We start from the raw sequence: 23,275 nt of genomic DNA, 5'->3' as shown, positions 1-23,275 counted from the left end.
GTTTCAAAATTATGTGAAATTTATTTATGTGCACTGTGTCTAATTAAATAAGAGAAACAGAGAGAGAGAGAGAGAGAGAGAGAGAGAGAGAGAGAGAGAGAGAGAGAGAGAGAGAGAGAGAGAGAGAGTGTGAGTGTGAGTGTGAGTGTGTGTGTGTGTGTGTGTGTGTGTGTGTGTGTGTGTGTGTGTGTGTGTGTGTGTGTGTGTGTGTGTGTGTGTGTGTGTGTGTGTGTGTGTGTGTTACACACACACACACACACACACACACACACACACACACACACACACACACACACACACACACACACACACACACACACGGACCAGAGAGAGTCGTCACTGCGCACTGGTCAGCTGTCAGGTGTTGTTAGTCCTGCGTTGGTGGCGTGGAGAGTGGAGAGGCATTGTCAGGTCTCCTTCAGTAAAAATAACTCACGAGAAGAAAACCGAAATCAAATCAAGAAAAAAAAACTGAAATACATAAGAACTACAGTTAAAGGTAAGGAAAATTAGCGGCAACTAGTATTTTTAAACGTTTTCTTCTCCCATTACAATTATTACTGTCAGAGGCAACAGAGAATATAGTCGTTTTCTTATGACATTTTTTCCTAATGGTGACACATAGCTTTTGTTAAACTGTCATCAGAACTAAGAAAACACGCTTTAAGACTTCAATGCCGTCCACTAAAGCTATTTGAAGTTGTCTATAGATACCATACACCAGTGTGTTTATTGGTGATGTAAAACAGTCTGTTCATCAATGAGAACGATGAGAACACACTCTAACACTCCAATGACTTTCACAATCATTTGCCAGAGGCTGTTTAGAGACTGCCTAGACCACGTAAGAAGATGCTATAGGAATATGAAGACCCCGTGTGCTTATTGTTAACACCTTCAGTACTGGGATGCATTTTTGTCTTGAGTTTTGGGTGTGACTAGACGCTTTTACTTACGTTAGGAAGTTTGTATGGAGGTCAGGAGATTAATGGCCACAGTCTTCACTATTTTAATCCCCCCCCCCGACATGAGTCTCTGAAGCTGTATAAAATCACCAAATAGTAACCAGAATGAATATGCATGGAAACGCGTCATGGTACTGAAAAGATCAATGTACATGAATACATAGTGTCTGTTACGTAAGCCACCGACCCCACCGTGCACCAGATAATATGAAAACACGCTTCAGCTCTCCAGTGACTTCCATTAGTATCTGTCAGAGGATGTCTAGGCTATATATGTACCAAGACAACGAGAGATTATGGACTTCCTATTCACTTTCATACTCTCCTATCACGCACTCGTACACTGCTTAACGCGTTACTTTCTGCGCAATAAAGGCGCTATTCTGAAACACTGAATGGTCTTAGCTCGATTATTCTTAGCATATATGTATAATGGTGATTACTGAAGATTCTAAAGGGTGTTTTCAAGATTACTTTGACAGTTTAATAAAGATTCTATTTGATTAATGCGAAAAAAGACTGCCATTAAAACATTATATAATATTGATATTTTGAGAGAGAGAGAGAGAGAGAGAGAGAGAGAGAGAGAGAGAGAGAGAGAGAGAGGGGGGGGGGGTAGAAAGGGACAACTGGGAGAAGCAAATGGCCAATTTCAATATATTATTTTGTTGTCTGCGCCACAAGGAAACAGGTGTGATGGTGCAGGTGGTTACCAACAGTGATAAATGGCATCACAACTGCTATAGTTCTCATCTACGTAACGAAAATACCGGAACACATGTGGAACTAAACTGACCAGCTCTTCTTCTATGGAGTGAGGGGACTAGGATCTCTCTCCTCTATGTTATTATTTCCACAATGAAATTTGAATCTTGTCTATGCTTGAAATATACATGGAGCAGCACAAGTAGTAGTAGTAGTAGTTATCGTTGTTGTTGTTGTAGTAGTAGTAGTAGTAGTAGTAGTAGTAGTAGTAGTAGTAGTAGTAGTAGTAGTAGTAGTAGTAGTAGTAGTAGTAGTAGTAGCAGCAGCAGCAGCAGCAGCATGCAGCAAAGGTAGCAACAGTAGCAGCATTTCTATTGTTGTTGTTATTACTATCATCATCACTCTTATTATCATTTTCATTTTAATCTTTTTTTTTCTCTCTCTCTTTTGTAAGCCGGAAGAATGAAGAAGCAAAAATTAAAGGCAGCCTGCATGATAATCCTGGCCTGTGCTGCTGCCCTCTTCCTGTGGACCACGATGCTGGCTTTACATGGTAAACACACACACACACACACACACACACACACACACACACACACACACACTCAGTCCTACCCAAAGATCCGGTAGGTGAATGACACACACATCTGCTACACACACCACATAAACATATAAACCTGTCCAATGTCACACCTATCGTCCACACGTACTGTACATTCATATTCTGACACGTATCATATGAACTTTCCACGTAACCAAACCCACTCCACCTGTTATTATAGTGACCCCTCTTTCCTGTACAGGTGAAGTACATATAGTATTATCTATTTTTTTTAAGGAAGAAACTAATACGCTTTTCTTCCACTTCCGAATTACTAGAAAGTGCTTACGAGTGGGTGAAAATATTTGAATTATCTTAATATTTTCACCTGCCTGTACACATGTTAATTTTCTTATTCCTTAGATATATATTAGAAAGTTTCAATGCCTAATGTATGTTACGGAATCAATTGTCTTATCTTCACCACCTGTTTGAAGTATCTACCTACGTTTTCTTTCTCACACTATTATAACAAATTAGACACCTTCAAGAGGAGACTGGGTAAATATTAAGAACAGACTTTCCCGAATCTACTTATGTTACTGTATGTTCTGATATGTTTCTAGTATTGTCTATGTTCTATCTATAGTGCGCCCACGTAATAGGCACCCGAGGAGAGAATCACTTCGTTTTGACTTCTTTCAACGACTTCTGGAGGAAAGAGAAAAGGCCTTTAACTTGTCCCCCCAGCAGGTGCAGGATGAGTATGCAGAGAGGTAAGGAGAGAGAGAGAGAGAGAGAGAGAGAGAGAGAGAGAGAGAGAGAGAGAGAGAGAGAGAGAGAGAGAGAGAGAGAGAGAGAGAGAGAGAGAGAGAGAGAGAGAGAGAGAGAGAGAGAGAGAGAGAGAGAGAGAGAGGGCAGAATGATGCTGAAATATATGATTAGTTTGGTGGTTTTCGTGATGATGACAATAATGACAATAATGATGAAAAATCAACAATATGAAGAGTAATGAAATGAAAATAATAGTATGAACGATATGTGATTAATGCGTAAAACAGTCACAGAATATCAACTTCGCTTTCCCTTCCTCATACATTATGTAACATATTCGTTCTCTCTCTCTCTCTCTCTCTCTCTCTCTCTCTCTCTCAAGACCTCAGATGTGGGTACTGGTGGGCTCCACGGCCCGCAGCGGCACCAGCCTCATCGGTGAACTTATGTCCAAAACCAAACCTTCCATTTATTTCTTTGAACCGGAGCTGTTTGTACGGGCATCCAGCGGAAATTTGGTTTGTGTGTGTGTGTGTGTGTGTGTGTGTGTGTGTGTGTGTGTGTGTGGGGGGGGGGGTGGATGTGTGTGTGTGGGGGTGTGGGTGTGGGTGGGTGTGTGTGTGTGTGTGTGTGTGTGTGTGTGTGTGTGTGTGTGTGTGTGTGTGTGTGTGTGTGTGTGTGGGTGGGCGGGTGGGTGGATGGGTGTTATAAGGTTTGATATCATCATAACAATATAAAAAGGGACATATGAAGGAAAGTGTACAAACAAAACGATATAAAAGATGGATAGACATGCGTGTAGTCATTACCGCGGAGACCAAACCTTGTATCATAATACTCTTGCGACCAATTAAACAAATTCACTATTTTTTTTTTTTTTCTCATTGCTGTCTGTATGCTTACATACATGATTACAGATACAGTGTTGACAAGTTTTTTTTTTTTTTTTTTTTGTAATGTAAGGGGACCTCTGGCCTAGATCTATTAAAAAATTACCTTGGTAAAGTACCAGTCAATAAAAGGAGAGAACCTAAAATGGTTATCCAGAATGGTAAGAGAAGTAGCGTCTTCCCAGAATATTGTGATGTAACCTTCAGTCCCGGTATAACCGCGATTATTGTAAACGGTTCATATTTACAACCAGTCCCTTATCAATACATGTAGGTGATGAAAGAAAATGGGATGCCGTTCTTGGAAGCGGTGGGCGAGTGTCGCTTCGACGAGGCCTTCATCGAGTGGCTACACACGCGTAGTAAGGGAAACGTGGTGCGCCACAAAATGACTGGCAGGTGCCGTACATCTACCCAGTGCTTCACTATGGACACCTTGACTGAGGCGTGTCGCTCCGAGCACCTGAGGATTATGAAGGTAAGGTTAGCCAATGAATTTGTGTATGCTAGAAGGAATCTGATCTTGAGTACCATACATTTTCTTTTCTCAAAAGTAAAAATCAGTATCATGTTATTCCGGCTGAGTTCCAAAGTGTCTAAATACTTATCTTTTGAAGCAGTTTTTACTAAAATAGGTAGAAAGTTCGAGTTTACCAGTGAAAGGAATGGGAGGAATAACCTAAAAAAAAAAGCATAACCTTACGTTCTTTATCCTTCCACCACCTCGGATCATTAAACATACTCAACTCCAATCCATCAGGTCATCCGATTCCGTATCAGATGGATGCGAGAACTGCTGAGTAGTTCTAAATTTGACTTCAAACTTGTGCATCTCATCCGCGACCCCCGGGCCTCATTACGATCAATGTACTCACACCACCTCACCAAGCTGCAGCCTGATTATTACTGCCCACTGATCGAGGACGACCTGAACCAGATCAAAGAACTAGAGAGCGAGTTTCCTGGCCAAGTTCTGAAACTTAAGTACGAAAGTTTCTGCCTAGACCCAGAAGGTAATTAGCCTACTGAATTATTGTTTTATAAGCCCAGACTCACTACTTGTTAACATTTTATTTAAGCTCGTATCCTTTGGTACTGCCTTCTCGTCAGTCGTCCAAAACCATAAAGATGATACGTTGGCTTTCTTATGGGTGCTTCATCCCCAGACATAGATATTTCTAGATAAAGTGCTGCTGAAATCATAGATATAATCCTTGAACAGTAGTAAAGATTTTGCACAAAATTTGTTAATTTCAGTGCATGCCCAAAATACTACAAACTATACCAATAATAAAAGACTGATCCTTGATTCCTTGTTCGCAGGCCAGTCATCCAAGTTATGGCGGTTCCTATCTGGCAACCAAACAGCTTCCCTCCCTCCTGAATGGACAGCGTTCCTTGAAAAGCATACGCACAAAAAAAGTAACCATATAGATCCCGTCTACGGCACGGTGAGGGACACGAGAGACGAGTACCTGGCGTGGCGGTGGGAGATACACGAGGACCTGTTGGCAGACGTGGAAAAGTATTGCGCCTCTGCCATCCACAACCTCGGCTACAATTTATTTGGGACGATAGATGTTGCCAGAAACAAGTCGGTGCCTTTATTTCTTGAAGATTTGTAGTAGTGTTTATGTACAGTAATTATTAAAGGTATTTTTTGGAAACTTTGCTTTATTCGAATTCCTTAGGATTTTGCTTCGTTCTTAATTAGACTTCCACGAAAATATAATCAATCGACGGTAAAAACTATCATCGTAGTATCCAGTGCTCCTGTGATTCATTCCAATGGCGCGATTCGTATTGACTGCATGTCACGTACAAAGTCAACCTCTGACCATTACTTACAAGCAAACTGAGTTGCAGAAGGTGGGAGCTGCTTTTTTCTTGCCACATTATTGGGTCGTTGGTCTTAAAGGAACATGGACACAGAAAATTGTAAGAAGCCTAAACGTGGCAAATATAGTCTAAAAAGTAGTTTGTATCCTATCATCCCTATCGATAGCATTATCTTGTTTTAAAGCTCCCTATTGATAGCATTTCATACAATTACGTATACACATGTACATAAGTGGGCTGCTGCTTTTCACCTTAATATAACTACTATGAAATGTTTTCATATAAGGCATAATACAATGCTTCATTTGCTTCAGAATGTTTCGGTTTAGCTCAAGTTTTGAACTTTCAGTTTCTGCCGTACTATGAATACATTAGACTTCTTTTTTTAAGCAAATACCTTCAGAAAATACCGGACGATCCCAACAGTGACTATGGAAGTAGATAATCTCTAAATGAAGAACATGTATGCATTGCCCTAAAGCTCCCACCAGCTGTCCCACACAGAAGTTCAAGTATTTCAACCAAGGAAAGGCAACCAATAAATCTGACAACCGTCTGTCATGTCATGCATGATATCTTATTTCATCTACCATACCTCTCCTTTACCTCACTCCATGTTAATTAGCTACCACAAGTGAAACAGGGTTGCAAGATGATCAAGCATTGGTATAAAATTTATTTGTATCTGTATCTGACTTGTATTCAACAAGATATTTTCTGTGGAAAGCCGAGACCTTACAAGAAAATAATAATCATGACTTATTACAAGCTGTGGATATTAACATTTTAGAAAAGCACTGTTTCCCTCTAATTTGTAATCTGGCTCATAGACTAGTAGTTACATGATTTGTATGGAGACTGACACAAAACTGGCTATAGAATTGTTTCAAATTATTCACGACTTTCTACAAATATAGGTGGTTTCTTTCACAACACAAACCTCACTTTAGTATTGCAAACATTTCTCGAGGTAAACGTCTGACATGATGCAATGAGTCTTGCAATTCCTCAATGAGTTGATATTTCCTAAACATACATAAACCTGTAGTATGCTCATATATATAGTTATGCTGTACTATAATACAAAAAAAATAAATGCAATTAAAACCACTATACTAAGGTACCTGAATTTGTCTTTGTTAAAAATCTCAGTTCACAAAAATTGGCTGACTCAAGGTAAAGTATAGTAGTTTTTAGTAATGAAAGCAGGAAAACTATAATGCTGAAAACCAAAATAAAACAAATCACAGTAAAAAAAAATGGTGTGAAAGCTTGCATTTAATGATTATATGTAACACTGTCGGTCATCCACTATACAGTACTTACATTCAGTTATGAGTTTGGGAGGAAGAGATCTACATACCTTATTACTACTAGTGTTCAAAGAAAAGTGCATAGATGTTCATAAATCATCAGCCTTTCCCAATCATGTAAAACTCCACTTAACATATTTTCATTCTACCACTAATACACTTGTACAGATGGAGGCATGACAGCTGTTGAAGGAGTTAAAGTGGCCTTCCTACAGAGTCCTCATCATGCTACCATCTCATTACTGAGGGAAATGTAATAACAGAGGCTCACAAGCTGCACATCAAACCTGTACTTAGTTTCTCATATTGAAATCAACATCAACTCTATCAGAGAAAAAAAATAGAAATAAAAGAATTGTTTGTTTCACCATGCAACTGAGTGAAGTAAATTTCTTTTCACAGCCTTTCCTAAGAATGCCTCTACAACATCCAATAAGAGATTACTGTTTATAATCATCATAATAAAGCTTGTGAAAACTAAACAATCAAGTAAATCTCTCTCTCTCTCTCTCTCTCTCTCCTAAATACCATGCAAATTCTCAAAACTCATCATCAAAAACAGCAATATCTTTCCATTAGTACAGAACGGAAGCGCAAAGTGGAACAAGTTATGGTTATCCACACTAAACATTGGCATGGAACACACACCATGGAGGTAAAAAGATGGCACATTTTAACTATGACAGAGACTAGACTAGTAAGTCACAAAACAACATGGATTAGTAAGAATGTTTGACTGCGTCAGCACCACTTCAGAATCTATCATGTAAAAGTGAAAGGACATTTTAGTGTCCTTACTTTCATTATGTTCTTATTTATAAATATCCTCTGTCAAAATAGTCATACCACAACAAAAACAGTTCCAGTTTAGAAGTGTGTACTCAAGAACAACCTTGAAAAGTCAAGTGATGCAGAATTTATAAGCAGGTACTAGTTGAACTATGAAGGTATTCTGTTTGTCACTGAGTAATATTAAGATAAGCAATTCACTCACACTCCAGTAATTAAGGTGATTATAACAACACCATCTTGCCACCAGGACATGCCAGTGTCCAGTAGCAATGCCTTTGATAGCCTACTGTCAGCAGAACCATCACCCAGACTCCAGATCTTCTTCATTCATGAACATCCTGCAGATACTGATAAAGTTCCCTCCAAGCAAGACATTGTGGGAAAAAAGAAAAAAAAAAAATATATATATATATATATATATATATATATATATATATATATATATATATATATATATATATATATATATATATATATATATATATATATATATATATATATATATATATATATATAAACAAATAGATAAATAAATAAGGGAAAGCTTATAGACCTGATGGAGTCCCTCCTGCTACTCTCTGTAACTGTGCTGCCATGTTAACTTCTCACCTCATAAAATTCCTCCAACTCTTGTCTATCAGCATCAATATTCTTGTTGTATGCTTGCCTACATGCATCGTGTCACTCCAAATCGTCAACCCTTTAGCTGTAAATTCCCATCTTTCTAAGCTTTTGAAACTATCTTCAACAGGAAGACTTTAAATATCCATCCACTAAAAATTTCTGAATGGATTATGTAAAGGATGATTTACTGATGATCTAGTCTTCCCTAATTACTTAGTAATCATCTCCTAGGGATTTCAGTGAAACCTTTGTTATTGTCTTTGGCATAGCAATAGCTTTGATGGTCTAGCAACATTTCATTTTTCTCTAAGCTTTCCTCAAATTATCTCAATTCACCTTTCTGCAAATCTATCTCTATCTTTTGTGGGTAGTCTATTACAGCTTTAGTACATCACCAATGTTCTCCCAAAAATTGTAAACAGTGGTGTCCTAAAGGGCTTTGTCTACAATCTGGTTCCTTTCTATTATTCATAGATTATGTTCTCAGCCTAAACTTTTATTCTCTACACGCTTATGATGATAATACTCTGCAGCATCTTACTGTCATTTGTCAGACAAAACACTTTTCACCTTATCAATATCTCTTCTTCATTTAGACATAAACAACATCTTACAATCTGCCACAATGTTACACATCTTATCTTCTATCATTATTTCTAAGGTCACTGCTCTTCATAGCTTGCTAACTGCATGCCTACTTCCCCCTCTCATGGCATCACCATACAAGATTTTCTATTTATGTACTCTCACCTCTATGTTCTCCATTTCAGTAATGTACAAGATAATCAGTACCCTCACTCTTCCATTCCTTTCACTAGTAAAACAAAGATCATTTTTTTTCTTTTTCTTTTTTTCTGTTTCAGATACCTTATTTAGTACTTCAAAAATCAGTGTGCAAGTGATCTGCTTAATGTTGGAGAACCTGCAAATTTCTTTGGCATTCTGATGTGAAACAGATCTCATATTACTTTAACTTTCAACAACATATCCATGAATGTGAGAACAATACATTCATGTTGGATCACTCAATAGAGAAGCATACACTTTCTATGATGGTTTAATTAGATTGATATTCTCCAGCCACTATAGTCTTCAAAAACCCCTCTAAACTGATCATTTTTTTTCATGATTGTTCTTCTGGCAACACCAAAAATACGTTTGGAAACACTAAGTTTGAATTTCAGTGCCTTCAAATGATGGGCAGTTTCAAAGTAAAACTTCTTACTCTCCTAGTGACTACAAAATATAATATAATATCATCAAACCAGTATATATGAATATAAAATGAACACTTGCTTCAAATCATGGCTATTCTTATCCTGGATCTTCACACAGAGATCTAAATTAGCTTATACAAAAAATGTAAACATTCCACAACTGATCTTTACCTCAAATCATGGCTATTCCTATCCTCCCTTGATATGCACAGAATCTAAATGAACTTATACCAGAGATGCCAACATTTCACAAGTAGCAAAGCAGAGATTTCCAAATAACTAGTAAAAAGGAAGACATCCTCAACATCCCTGGGAGCTCCCAAGGCCCAATTTCACAACTGTTTGGTAGTGTTTCAACCTAATGCCTCACCAAGTTGCATTACCAACACCAAAGTCCTATTTAAACTATTTTCATGGTTTCAGAATTTTTCATCCTGGTGATGACCACAACAAAATAAAAGTTTCTGATTCCATACTCTTCACACAATTTGGTGGGGTGATGACCATCACTCACTTGTAATGATCACAATAGAAAACAATTGTGAAATTGGTCCCAAGACCTCATTTTAGCAACTAAAGAGCAATTGCCAAAATTATATTTCATACAAAACAGCTATGTCCTGCAGATTGCCAAATGTAATTAATGTAACATGACACCCAGAAACTCCAAGGCATGACAAGGTGATCAAATGTGAGTGAACAGGATCCCAGTCTCATGTTTTCTAAAATTAACATGGAATTACATATTATCATTATAAATATCTGCCTTCAAGACTGAGAATACTTTAGGAAAGAAAGAATAATAAATAGAAAAGGAGAGTCGTCAAGTTTGAAATCATCAAGAATACATTGTACAAATTAAAATATTAGTTATTACCTATATAGAAAATTAATTGCTGTATTGTTCAAATTAACTGCAAAGTGTAAAATCAATCAACCCATATTTGCTATTCATATTATTATCTCATTCTAATCTTGATGCTCAAAGGATGGTCAAAGAATAGAACTACAAAAACATTACTTCAGTCTTTTCAAAAACAAAATATTGACATGCTTCATTAAAATGCTCAAGTTTCCTTTAAAGATTGATCTGTGATGCATCTATGAGTAAGTCCTTCTGAACATAGACGTATCATAATATCAAATAAACAAGATGAAAACACATGCCCACACACATGCACACACACACACGCACGCACACATGCATGCACGCACACACACACACACACACACACACACACACACACACACACACACACACACACACACACACACACACACACACACACACACACACACACACACACACACACTAGCCATCAGCAATATGTACTATATAAAAATTCAAGTAACACACAATCAAAATGTCAAATATCCTATAAGATAAACTATAAATGAAAGAAACAAAATAATATATATGTATATATATAATATAAACCTAACAGATTTTCCCCCCTTTACTCAGCACTGCCTCCCTGATCCTCCTCTTCTCCCTGTCTACGAGCCTGGCGGCGATTTCTCCAACGTTCGGCAAAAGTAGCTGCAAGAACACCACACACATTACTTAATAGAAGAGCACCTACACAATCTTCCATATAACTATTGCTTTTCTAATAACATAAAATGATTTTGGCATAAATGTGAGACTTACTTCCTCGTCTGAGCTGGTTGAGAGAGGCCAACATACGGATCATAAAGGTTGCAGGTACTGTAATAGTGTCACGCGTCTCCTCCAAGAGAGCCTCATTTCGCTGTGTTATCTGCATTAAAAGCATGAATGATAAATAATATTTAATGCACATCACAGTCCCAGAAGCTCATCATAATCCTGGAAGCAGTACTTCATGAAATATCCTATGCAAATGTTAACTTTCAACTTCAAGCCAGTGAGTATACAAGCATTTTATGATAAGTCTTCATCTCACCTCTTTAGCCTTAGTTTCATCAAAGCGAGATTCTTCACACAATGGAGCCCAGAGCTTCACATCATAGTCAATGCCAGAGGTTGCTAACACTGGTAAGGATGGGTGGGGCTGCAGGCAGTTCACAACATGCCTGTCAGCTTCCCATAACATCACCAGTCGCCCAGTGTTGCGTTCCCACACAAAGACACGGCCACAGTCTGAGCCAGACATGACGTGCGTGTCTCCCCAGAAGCAAGCCTCTTTGATCATAGTTCTGCAATTCCAGCATGAAAGATCTTGTACATCACTTTTGTAGTATGACTTGAGTTTTATGACAAATTTAACATCTACTACATTAAAAGCAAAGTGCTAGTGCTTATGTTATGACTTAGATGGAAGATGAGATACTGAGGAAAATTTTAATAAGTAGAGAATCTGACAACCAAACTGCATACATCCATGCAGCTTGGTAGACTACCATCAGCTAACAGAGGCTGCCTTTAAATTATTCAAAATGCCTAAGATTATGAATGAAATTGACAGGGAAAAGATTATACGAGGTAGGAAGTAGGTACTCATAAATGACTTCTCACCTGGCATTACGGTGACCCTTATAACATTGGCGAACAGCTGCCTGAGGTACCGTCACCTCTGTCTCCTCTCCTCCTCCTGATGCACGTTCCCCTCGGGCTCGCTGCACAGCACGCTCTATTGCATTGGCCATGCGTGCACTGGCAGTTCTTGAAGTAGTAATGTTATTCATTAAGCTCAATTATATAAACAACATCAATATAAGAACAAGTAATAATATACAAAAAGTTTTAATAGTACAAGTCCACAAAGCACAGCAGAAAAAAAAATCTAACCTGGCACTTGTGGATTCATCATCACTATCATCATCTCCAAAGTCTGAAAAGGAAGTGTTTTTCTTACTCTATCATTTTCCATCTGAAATGAACGAATAATGAATTTTGAATACGGTACCTCATCAAATAATTCTACTAATCTGGCATACAAGATGGAAGTTCAGCATTACAAAGTTACGTATGGCGACTGCTATTACTTGCCTGTATTCTATGAGTCTATAATGAAAAAGAATAGTAATTAATCACGCAAAACAACGAATATCTCTATTTAGGTTATAATCTACTTTGTTGGGAAGTGTTGCATTATCTGAATGCTTCTGAGTGCTTTGTAGGCTAACAAAATGCCCCTCTAAACAAAAACTATATCAAATTTACCTAGGAATCAATAATATATTTCTCAGCCTAATAAGCTTATACACTGTGCAAACCAATGCTTACCAGGCATACCTGTTTTGGAGTATTTCAGTTGATAATTACTAGAATTCTTAAAGTTATTTTTAAAAAATAATTGTTAATGCTGTGTTGTATTATAACAAAATATGGACAAATCGAAACCATAAAACTAATGATTACATAACAGAAAGTCTGATTCCTGGTAATAAATTTCAATGCTCATCTGATCAACAATACAATGATATACAGATGGACTTACCTAATGCAGGTCCAACATTTAATTCACTGGCTCTTGTCCCATGACTAGAGGACGCTGCCATACCCGAGTCTGCTCCCATACCTCCCCTGCCAGTCCAAGCAGATTGGTCAGCTTCCATGTTACAAATGGCTGGACTAGAGGTGGATGTGGAGATTGTCTGAGCTTTGGTCACTGGAGGATGAGAGGATGTGGACGGACAGGGGGAGGAAGAGGAGCCTGGGATCTCAGACAAGACAGTTTCTGAAGGCTGAGAGGGCTCAGGAGTTTGGTCTGGTTGAGGCAGCAGCCTTGGGGAGGATTCTCTAGGTGAACCACTGGTTTCATCTTCATTCTCTTGTGAGTTACAATCACGAGATACTTCATCTCCCACACCTAAACTGATCATGCTGCTGGAGACTCCATGCCCAGAATAAGAGAGATCGACTGATGGTTCCACCTGGTGTCTGTGGGAGTGAAAAGAAAATAGAAAAATTGAAATTAAATCTGCAGAACCCTTGAAAAAAGAGCCATAAAGTACAGCACCTTAGATGTCAGAGACATAACGATTCTGATTCCCAGGATAAAGTATATCATCTACCACAGAGTGCAAAACCATTGAGAAGAGGATCACTATTACTTTGCTATAATGATTGTCAGGTTTCCTTATACCTCTAGTCATTGCACTTCCAATCAATATTAATAATATTAAAGTGTTATTTGATTCAAACCTAACTCTATCCAGAAAGTAAAAAACGATGACTTACTTTTTGACAAATCCTCTTCTTAGTGAAGTAATTCTATCCTGCAAGCCCTCAATTTTGGAATTCTTTGAAGGCATTTCATTTTCATGATTCATCCCTTCAACTATTGAATCAGCACTCTCAGTTGCTTCTGTCTGAGGCTCAGCACTGTCAGATTGATGAGGTTCACTATCAGCTGTTTGTTCTGGTTGCAAAGTGTCTGACTCATCACAATTTCTTTCCATCAACTCTTCACTTTCATTTGTGGCCTCACTTGTTGTGGGAAGCTGTTCTGACTCAATAATATCTTCAGCCACAGCATCAGATGTTTCTGCTGTGGCAGCAAGATGAACATTAGGGCTGGAGGAGGGTGGCTGACTGACACTCTCTGTGTTGCCTTCTTCATCACCTGCTGCATTCTGAGATGACTCAGATTCAGAAGTTGTTCGCTGACCAGGTGCTCTTGAGTTGGGATCGTTTAACATACGAGACAACACATCAGTCATTCTTTGCATTAGGGTAGCATGCAAAGTTGGTCTTGCTTGTCCAACATCTGTTGGGAAATTAAAATCTTTAAAGATGAAAAAGATTTTTTCTTGATCTTCAGTACTGAAGGGCAAGATTAGAGAACATCTTCAATTTTCTACAGTAATGATGGTTACTCATACAATAATGAAATCTATCTATATATCTGATTTAGATCTTAATAAATATTCCAAGGGGATAAATGTAATACAGTTTTCAGAGCATCAACCTCACAAGAGGATGGGTAGCAACTACTGTAACCGAAAGAAATCTAGATATTTAAAGTGTCTACAGCATTTTCTGAACAAACTATTCTGTATGATGTGGAGATGAATATAGAAAAACCTAAATTTTATTAACAAATAAAAAACATAACAAAATTTAGAGGTTATTATTCTTTGCATCATGAAATTAACTTATGAAAATATTCATATGGATAATTGTTCAACACTAAATATTATCAAGGGAACAAATATACAATAGAGATTAGTCAAAAGTAAATGCAAAGACAATCACTAGACTGCTGTCTGAAAGTAGGACTCATAGATAAATGCAAAGATTACATTATCCAAATGTAGGTGATTAAGGATTAAAATATTAAATATAAAATCATTTTGAAGAGACAAATGACTAAAAAATTTATAAGAAATGCAGTACTACAAATATTTCATTTCTTAAGCTCTTATCATTTCTGTAATGCAATCCACTCTTGCTCTGTTTCTCCACCAACACTGATTACTGACCATCAAACACAAAAGACAGTTATGACTTACCTCCAGCCTGGCTCCTCATCTCACGCTCTGGGAGAGCTTGAGGGCCAGTGTCTGACCAGTCCCCTCGCAGACGCAGGCGCTTCAGGGTGGGGCCAGAGTTAGCCTCGGCATCATTATCCACTTTAACTTTCATGGATGTTTCTTTATAATTCTGAGAAGATAAGTGTACTAAAGCTTTTATCACTATTACTATCTGTTACTAGTTAGTCAGAACAGGGAATAGAGCACATGCATACACAATAGTATGTCACACAACTTTCACACATGTGTTTATTCAATAGCTTTGCTATCCTACAAGCAGGCATAGACCAGCTCTTGATTTTTGTGAACTTATGAGAATAAATAAAATGTATGAAAAAGAAGACTTTTATATTCCAATCTAGCAACTTCTAAATGCATACCGAGACGAACTGCAACAGCAAAATGGGATATTTTAGTTTACCCAAGATTCTACTTCTGAACTTCTCAACATTTCAGAACTGAAACATCAAAATCTTAAAAACAAACAAATAAGTGAATAAAATAAGAATAAATATATAGAAAGAATTTTGAGTATGAATCTCAAAAAATATCAAATAATAAATCAGGCTACTACAACAAACATGTCTGGGAAACAGCAAAGAAGTTACAAGGCATACAAATTATTATAGAGAGGCAAAATCTGGTTCACAAATATGGTTATAAATGAATGGAACAAACTGAGCAATAGCATAATTAATTCACTTACATTAAAAAGTTTTGAGAGGATAGATAATAAAATAAGGTGCTGCTTTGTGTGAAAAAATTGACATTTTGCAGCCTCCATATTTTCCTATATTCTTAGAAATACACAGCCAGTTTACAAACTTAATTATTAATAGCATCATATACTGAAATAATAAAAAAAGGCATTTTCCTAAAAAAAACCCAGCTAAATAAAACAATATAAAACAGCAACTCAAATTTCTAATTTCATAACTTTCACAATACTAAGAGCAGTGACTTGCCTCATCTAATCCCAGTTCATATTCTTCCACCTTGTCCTTTCAATTTTTCTCATTTTCTCCCCATAAATTAACCATCTGCAGGTGTTGGACAAGTATTTGACCCATCTCTATCCATCACTCCAAAATTCACTTCATCACTTTTAACAAAGAAACCAAATCTTTCACAGTCTTCCCATACACCAAAGCAGTGGTGGGTGGTGAGGAGATAACTTACCTGAGTGTCAAAAAGATAAAGGAAGTCTGAGGAGTAGCTGGCAAGAATTTCCTGACCATCCTGGCTATAGCGCAGGCTGGTTACTCGATGGCTCTTGCCCTCCATGCTGTCGGGTTTGAGTCGCATCAGGAGAGCTTGATCAGCTTGTTCCAAGTATGAATCTGTGGGAACACATTGCAAGATACACCACTAGAGGTTTCCACAATATCTGTAGACACAAAAAACTGAAGTGCGTAACAATAATGGTTGTGAATTTGGTTTTGTAAGTGAACAAAAGGCTAAAAGATAACATCTGCCTAAAGAATTATCATGGATCATACATAAAAGCAAGAGATCTTCTACTACAATACAGAGGAAGCATACAGTTTACCTGATGCCCGGGTACCCAGTATGCGTCGATCATATATTCTTATGGTGGAATCCTGGGTAGCTACAGCCAGGTGATATGGAGTGATGGGATTAACAGCCACAGCAGTGACAGGGTGGCCCATATTCAGCAGAATGTCCTGCAAACAAGCTCAAGTTGCAGTTTTTGGCTGATTTTAAAAAATGGTTTATTGATGCTACTTTCTTTATTTTCTCTTCCATGTCAAACAAACTGCAAGTCCTTCATACTATTTGCAGTTATAAATATTCTCTTTCCAGTTGTTTAACCTTTTCATATTTTCCTTCACATATCTTGACATTGTGTATAGAGGATATAACAGCATCCAGAAAACAATTATATATATAACAATTTAGGAGACTTAACCCTTCCAACTTTGTAAACAAAACAGAACTATAAAGCAAAAGGACATTGATAACTACAAGAAGCCTCTGACACAGTAACCCTCACCTCTTGACACTCTCGGACAGAACACTTTGTCTTTATTCTGAGGTCAAACCAGCGGACACAGTCATCCTCTCCACAGGTAAGGAAGGTGTGAGGATCATCAGGGAGGGTGACAACATCATAACAAGTACTGTAGTGGCATGTGAATTTACAGTCATGTGTCTCTTCTTGTCTTTCAACATCTGAAAATTATAAACCAACTGATGATGACTTGCATTGTAAAATTACAGGTGCTCATAAAATTTACTTTAAAAATCTAAAGAAGGAAATACAAATATGTATATATCCACATACTCTATAGTACACACCTAAATAAGGGTAGGCCTACCTGTATAAATCACAATGCCATCTCCTGAGCAGGATACAATTTTTCTATTGGCTGTATGCGGCATAAATTTGGCGCTGAATATGTTGGCACGATGGGCTGTATGAATGCGCATTTTTGTCATTCGCTCCCATGGATCACTGTAACACAAAGTAAAAGTCAGTAATTCTTCAGCCTCATCCATTCACTCTAGAAGTTCATTCTTGCTGAATTAGTCATATCAATGAATAAATTGGATGCATAAGTATGCCATAAAAACTGATATATTAAACCCATTACTTTCTGTCCTAACCTGATTACCTTATGAATCTTATCTGTACCACTCTTGACATCCCTAATACCCCTTAAATGTCTCTCAGATCCCCTCAAAATCACTGATATATCACATTATTCAGAAGGAATAGTATTCAGTAACAAAGAAGTGTACAATCTTGACTAACCATATGACAAGCTGCTGGTCATCTGAACCTGAGAGTAAGAGATTCCCCGGTGTATCCCACACCACTGTGTTGACACATCCCCTGTGCACCTCCATGGACTGCAGGAGGGACATCCGCTGCAGGAAGTTTTCATTACCTGTGCAGTGAGAGAAGGCATCATCATTACTTTATTCTAAATCAACATATTTTCCTCTCTAGCTGTATGGGTTTTAACTCTTCCAATCTTATGTGTTGATAAACTATCTCATTCCTTCTCATGTCTCCCTCCACACCAGTTCAAGTTCCTTTTGGGTTTTACTCTGGTTTCCTTCTTATTACCTACAACTCCAAAGCTCTTTGAGTACATTTGTGGGTCTCCTCCCTCCTCATATGCCCATTCCATCTAATTTTACATCTCCAAACCATTTTTAAAATATACCTCACTCCATAAAGAAATGCAGTGAGAGTTCAATCTTTAAACATAATAAAGTGCATTATCATAAAACTGAACTGGTCACAATCAGTTCCATGAATGTAGTTGAGGGCACACAAAATGGAGATAAAAGCCTTCAAAACAGACACTTCCAAAAAATAAAAAAAAACCTGATAATCAATCTATTGCCTATCATTGCAATTGCAATATTGTGGTGCCAAACTTTGAAGCATCATGCAAAGGTCCGAAACAGATATAACAGCTCAGTTGCACATCAGGTTTACTTAGATCTCAGCTTTCATGTCCCTCACTGATTAAGACCACTTCCTAGCTCACTTGGATCTTGCTATCAATAACTGATTTTAGTTTATTTTAGATCTTTTTAGATTAGGTTTATTCATATGCCAAGCTAATACAATGGAACAATTAAGGCAAGAAAAATTGTTGGGTTAGCATTGTTATGGTAGCAGGGAACTGGTTGTGATGAGCAGTCAGTTACACTCAGACAATAAACGTCACTGATGGCTGTTGTGCCTGCGTGATGACCAATCAGTGATGATCCAAGGTAATAAAAAGCCTCCCAGGAGGCAAGGAGCCAAACTTTTCACAGTATTTCATTCCAAGCCACTGCCATGTTGTACTGAGTCTTGTCATGCCTTTCCCACTTGTGTTGGTATCAGGTTCTTTTCCCAATGAGGAGCTGTGGTGAGACATATAATGGTATGCAAATCTAGTCTTGTGCATTCTATGTGGATGGTGTGTACCTCAAACATGACTCAAAAAAAGCATAGCTCCCTGTTAGAGTAGGTTAGGGTTGGGAGCTCATTTTCTAGTAATACTTGTTTTATATTTTTTAGCCCAAAACTTTCGGAAAATGTTGTTTTTCCCGTGGATTTTTCTTAGGCCAAATTTTTTCTTTTTTGTTTTGTTTTTCACTCATTTCCTAAAACCTCAATTTCCCACCAGATCTCTAAGTTTGTTGAGGATGAGGGGCAAAATAATATATGAAAAGATAGTATTGGCTAGACTTACCACTATAGTAGCTGTTTGTTAGCATTCAAACAACTATTTTGTTTTTCAGTATGGACAGTGAAACAAGTTAAGAAAAAGGAAGGTGATTTCATATTTTTTTTTTTTTTTTTGGTTTACGAACAAAACTATTAGAATATGATGTAAGCTGAATGCATACAATTTTGTAACCAATTACTGTGACTGTGATTATGGAAAACATATCCAGCAAAGACAGGTGAAGTACAGTAGTAATGCACAACTGGGTGAAAAATCAAGAAAAAAGCTACGCAAATAATCAAACCCCAGTTAAGTAATGGCTCAGGGTTACCATTCCATGTAATGTGGTGAATTTACGTATATTAGGTCATCTGCTGGCTGAAAGAACCAGCTCCTCTCAATATGACGCTGACTTAGTGTTAGTGCCAAATTCGTTGTTCTAAATTGGTGCCTCTCACGCCTTCCTTCTCTCGTCTATACATGTATTTCTCACCTTTTGCAAGTGGGTATACAACATTGCTGCTGACTGGATCATACTGGCGATTGATGATATGTCTTAACATCAGTATTCACGGTCCTCCCCGAGTGGTGAGTAAGGGCAGGCACGCAACTTCCCCAGGTAAACAAAGCAGTGGCTCCGATCAGCTGTTCCTACTCTGTCATTGCTCGCCTCGTCTTCGCTTGGGACTCTGGGAGAGGGGGGTGAGAGCTTGGGGGGGGGGGAAGCGTAATGGTCTTTAAGCCATTGGTTTGTCCTTGTTTTGTTTCAAGGGTGTCGTTGTTAAAAGAGAAGAAGGAAAAAATGAACCGGAGAATTATAGGAAACTAATTTCATGCTCCGGGGAGGAAACACGCGTCGCATGGAAAGAGGAAACTGGTCGGTTGATTATCACTGGTAGTCCTATCCCTGACAACTTATCATGGGTATTATGGAAGAAACTTTAGCCTCCTAATTTCTAAATAGTAACGATATTTCGGGACAAAATGAAGGGTCAGAAGAACCTGTCCACTTTACTAGCTGTGAAAATCCTTACCATATGAGGTGAATATTTCCAACAATGGCCATCGCCTTCGTGATTTATTTAATAACCAAATTTTGTATACCAGAACGAGAAATCCATATCAATGCTGGATCAACTTCATGTCTTAAGAAGAAATGCTAATGAGTCCACCGTATCTGCGAAAAGTATAATTATTATTATAGGACGGATTTGCAGCGCGACTTTAGCGGTCTGTCACGAGAATACGGCTTTCCATAAATTCTGAAACTTTTTTTTTTTTCTAACGCCAACTATCGTACTTACATTACCATTGAAAGTGTATATATACACTCGAGTACCACTCAATTATTTTCAACTTCAAGATTGGAAACACACACAGGGTAGGAAAGTTGCTTCATTAAGTAAGTAGCAACAAGAAGAGTGGAGATAGGGAGGCAGACATGGAGTGGGAGCGAGAAATTCTGGTCTAATGATTTTACCTGTTAAGATCGCTAGGATAGACATATCACTCTCGGTAAAACTAGGGTAAGAAAGTTGCTTCAAGTAAGTAGCTGTCAGTGCAGTAGGCTACTTATTTCATTATAAGAGACAGCTAATAATACCCAGGGCAATAATGATGATCAAGTCCCAACCAACAGTGTGTGTGTGTGTGTGTCATTTACATATCAGTTTTCACAAGTGAAAATAAAGGACAAAGTTGACTAGTATTTTGGCACATTTTAATCAACAGAAATCATACACAAATACCTAAAATAACAGATATAAGAAACTCAAAAGCTGCTTCTCCCTTGGTATCAACATCTGCCAAGCCAGGCCATCACTATACAGCACAAACCTTAAGTCACGGTGTGTTTCCCACTAATCAAACTAATACCATAACAAAACTTCAGAACGGATGTATGAAGTTTAATCAAAGATGTGTGGACAGAAAGCTCACAAGGCCATGAAGCTTGAGACAACTGTCAAGGATAAGAACAGCAGAGAAGTGGGGACTGTTGGATGTAACTAAATGGAAAAGGACAGTTTACCTTCATGGAAATTTAAACAAGATAATACAATCCCCTATGGGAGAGTTGTTCAAGAAATGTAGAGTTTGAGGTTTTTCACTTTGGATTCTTTTAATGATTCCATTATGATGCACTCAGATTAGAAGTGGTGAACTCTCCATGCAAAGATAACAAGAATTTCGTACACTCATGGTAAGGAACTTTTACACTGACTTCCACAGAGTTTTTTTGTTTTCCCGTATCTCAAGTCCTCTTATCTCCTGGAAGTCAATAATTATCAAGTTTAGTGAGAACATTGTCAGCAGATCAAAGGCCAAGACTGAGTAATAAAAGTGGACTCTGAGTTCATTCTCTAATAGTAGAAAATGACTGGAATAGATTCAGTAGTTAGGTTGCTAATATCAAATCAACAGAAAGCTTTTAAAAAGCAATTATCAGAAGAACATATGAAAATAGATGACAAATGAATACAGGTATGTTTTACACAGGAATTGCCACGTAGGCTTACTGGATATTGATATCTTTTGAAGTTCTAATATGACTGTCAGTGGACAAGAGAACTTGTGATTATAGTAGCACATGAAACATAGTAGAAATGAGTACAGCAGCTTACTTGATTTCTGATCATAATTTCAAAAGAAGTGTCTATTTTTTCTATGGTTAATGATGGATTTGCTTCTGTTTGTGAGACATGCTGATAAAAATGGGGCAAATATAGCTTACCTGGCACATTTTCTAAAAACTTACTTTTAGCAATAATATATTACAATACAAAATTACAAGTTTAATATAATTAGACAATTTCTAATGGATTTGGCCAAAATAAACAAATTGGAGCAGTAAATATTGGTCTAAGGCATCAGTATCCACAAATTGAGGTACTATTTGATGAAAAAGCTGAGAATGTGTAATTTTATATATATATATATATATATATATATATATATATATATATATATATATATATATATATATATATATATATATATATATATATATATATATATATATACTTCTTACAAGACTGTACATGAATTGATTTGAAAAAAAACATGAGTAAGACCAGGTCTTAATAGTCAAGGATAAAAAGAAGGGAGAAATCCTGTTTCTTCTCAAACATCTCCTTAAAATTAGAAGCAAATCAGGACTATCAGGGGCTATTGCATAATGAAAAGAAATATTTACACTTGCTCAAAGAAATCTGAAAATAATAAGATGTATAAATCTGAATTTCTGAACCAGAGAAGAAATTCAACCTTCAAAAATATGCATAAAATTAAAAATAGATTTTGCTAAAGAATAAAAAGAAAATGATACAATGTCAGAAATAGCTTACCATGTGATCTGACTGTAGCACTATAGTATTCAAACCCCTGGTAATAATCATAATAACAATAATAATGATAATAATGATACTAATGATGATAAAAAAAAATCATGCTAACAGTAACAATTTGGGTGTGTACAGCAAACTGCATAAAGTCACAATGCTATGGTATTGGATGGATAAAATACCTGTCATAGTTTGCAACACTTTACTGATCAGAGGGTTCAGTCCCAAAGTATCTATCACCAAAGTTGCCAATGCCAGGAACAATATAAAACTTCTCGTTAACGCAGGGATCAACAGCAGTGGTCACTATTCTCACCTTGGGGAAGGCATAGGCAATGTTGTGCACACCTGTAATAGAAGATAGAAGATATAGTACAGCAATGGAGTAAAGTTAATATGAATCATGGGCAAAACTGAAAAACATATTATTCAAGTAGGATAAACTCACCATGAGTGTTCCAATAGGGCTTGAACCCCAGTCAGGACACTCAAAGGAACATGTCTGACACTTTATTAGTTAAGGCATAAGCAAACATCAAGACCTGATTGAGTTTTTGTCAGGCTTGGGTATTCTATATCAATTCTCATGTGTGTGTGTGTGTGTGTGTGTGTGTGTGT

At 37.3% G+C, this 23,275-nt stretch overlaps 3 protein-coding genes and 1 long non-coding RNA gene across 5 annotated transcripts in view; 1 reads left to right on the top strand and 3 right to left on the bottom strand.

Annotated features, from left to right (window-relative positions):
* Positions 1-330: 330 nt before the first annotated feature.
* LOC123503994 (carbohydrate sulfotransferase 4-like) lies at positions 331-5,542 on the top strand. The gene is made up of 7 exons (XM_045254193.1): positions 331-499; positions 2,125-2,223; positions 2,861-2,987; positions 3,368-3,503; positions 4,150-4,353; positions 4,636-4,888; positions 5,199-5,542. The coding sequence occupies exons 2-7, from the start codon at positions 2,133-2,135 to the stop codon at positions 5,498-5,500; spliced, it is 1,113 nt and encodes a 370-aa protein (XP_045110128.1). The 5' UTR covers positions 331-499; positions 2,125-2,132; the 3' UTR covers positions 5,501-5,542.
* An 833-nt stretch (positions 5,543-6,375) lies between these two features.
* Positions 6,376-23,275, bottom strand: part of LOC123503996 — a 25,182-nt gene continuing 8,282 nt past the window's right edge. The window contains exon 2 of the long non-coding RNA XR_006674673.1: positions 6,376-7,547. This is a non-coding gene — a long non-coding RNA (uncharacterized LOC123503996). The remainder of the gene's footprint in view (positions 7,548-23,275) is intronic.
* Positions 8,924-20,005, bottom strand: LOC123503991 (DDB1- and CUL4-associated factor 6-like). Its single transcript, XM_045254187.1, has 14 exons — positions 19,810-20,005; positions 17,897-18,032; positions 17,460-17,596; positions 17,135-17,313; positions 16,670-16,805; positions 16,300-16,460; positions 15,100-15,250; positions 13,826-14,354; positions 13,083-13,525; positions 12,431-12,473; positions 12,158-12,304; positions 11,586-11,838; positions 11,312-11,420; positions 8,924-11,200 (listed from the first exon to the last, which is right to left on the bottom strand). The coding sequence occupies exons 1-14, from the start codon at positions 19,877-19,879 to the stop codon at positions 11,118-11,120; spliced, it is 2,577 nt and encodes an 858-aa protein (XP_045110122.1). The 5' UTR covers positions 19,880-20,005; the 3' UTR covers positions 8,924-11,117.
* Positions 21,015-23,275, bottom strand: part of LOC123503992 (uridine-cytidine kinase-like 1) — a 9,755-nt gene continuing 7,494 nt past the window's right edge. For both annotated transcript variants that reach the window (XM_045254188.1, XM_045254189.1), the window contains exon 12: positions 21,015-23,005. In XM_045254188.1, coding sequence (XP_045110123.1) covers positions 22,860-23,005 — 146 coding nt within the window. In that variant the 3' untranslated portion in view covers positions 21,015-22,859. The remainder of the gene's footprint in view (positions 23,006-23,275) is intronic.

This window comes from Portunus trituberculatus, chromosome 15 (assembly GCF_017591435.1).
Source record: "Portunus trituberculatus isolate SZX2019 chromosome 15, ASM1759143v1, whole genome shotgun sequence".
In the NCBI taxonomy this organism is placed as follows: Eukaryota; Metazoa; Arthropoda; class Malacostraca; order Decapoda; family Portunidae; genus Portunus; species Portunus trituberculatus.
The sequence above is the reverse complement of the archived record's forward strand: the minus strand, read 5'-3'. Positions and strand labels throughout refer to the sequence as shown.

What these genes read in the sequence shown, in the direction of transcription:
- LOC123503994 (XM_045254193.1), top strand. Translation starts at nt 2,133, where the DNA reads ATGAAGAAGCAAAAATTAAAGGCAGCCTGCATGATAATCCTGGCCTGT. An exon ending in CACGATGCTGGCTTTACATG is followed by an intron (nt 2,224 to 2,860) that starts GTAAACACACAC and finishes TTCTATCTATAG; the next exon opens with TGCGCCCACGTAATAGGCAC. An exon ending in TTTCTGCCTAGACCCAGAAG is followed by an intron (nt 4,889 to 5,198) that starts GTAATTAGCCTA and finishes CCTTGTTCGCAG; the next exon opens with GCCAGTCATCCAAGTTATGG.
- LOC123503991 (XM_045254187.1), bottom strand. Translation starts at nt 19,879, where the DNA reads ATGTTAAGACATATCATCAATCGCCAGTATGATCCAGTCAGCAGCAAT. An exon ending in CTGTCCGAGAGTGTCAAGAG is followed by an intron (nt 16,806 to 17,134) that starts GTGAGGGTTACT and finishes GCTTGTTTGCAG; the next exon opens with GACATTCTGCTGAATATGGG. An exon ending in TTTATCTTTTTGACACTCAG is followed by an intron (nt 15,251 to 16,299) that starts GTAAGTTATCTC and finishes TTATCTTCTCAG; the next exon opens with AATTATAAAGAAACATCCAT.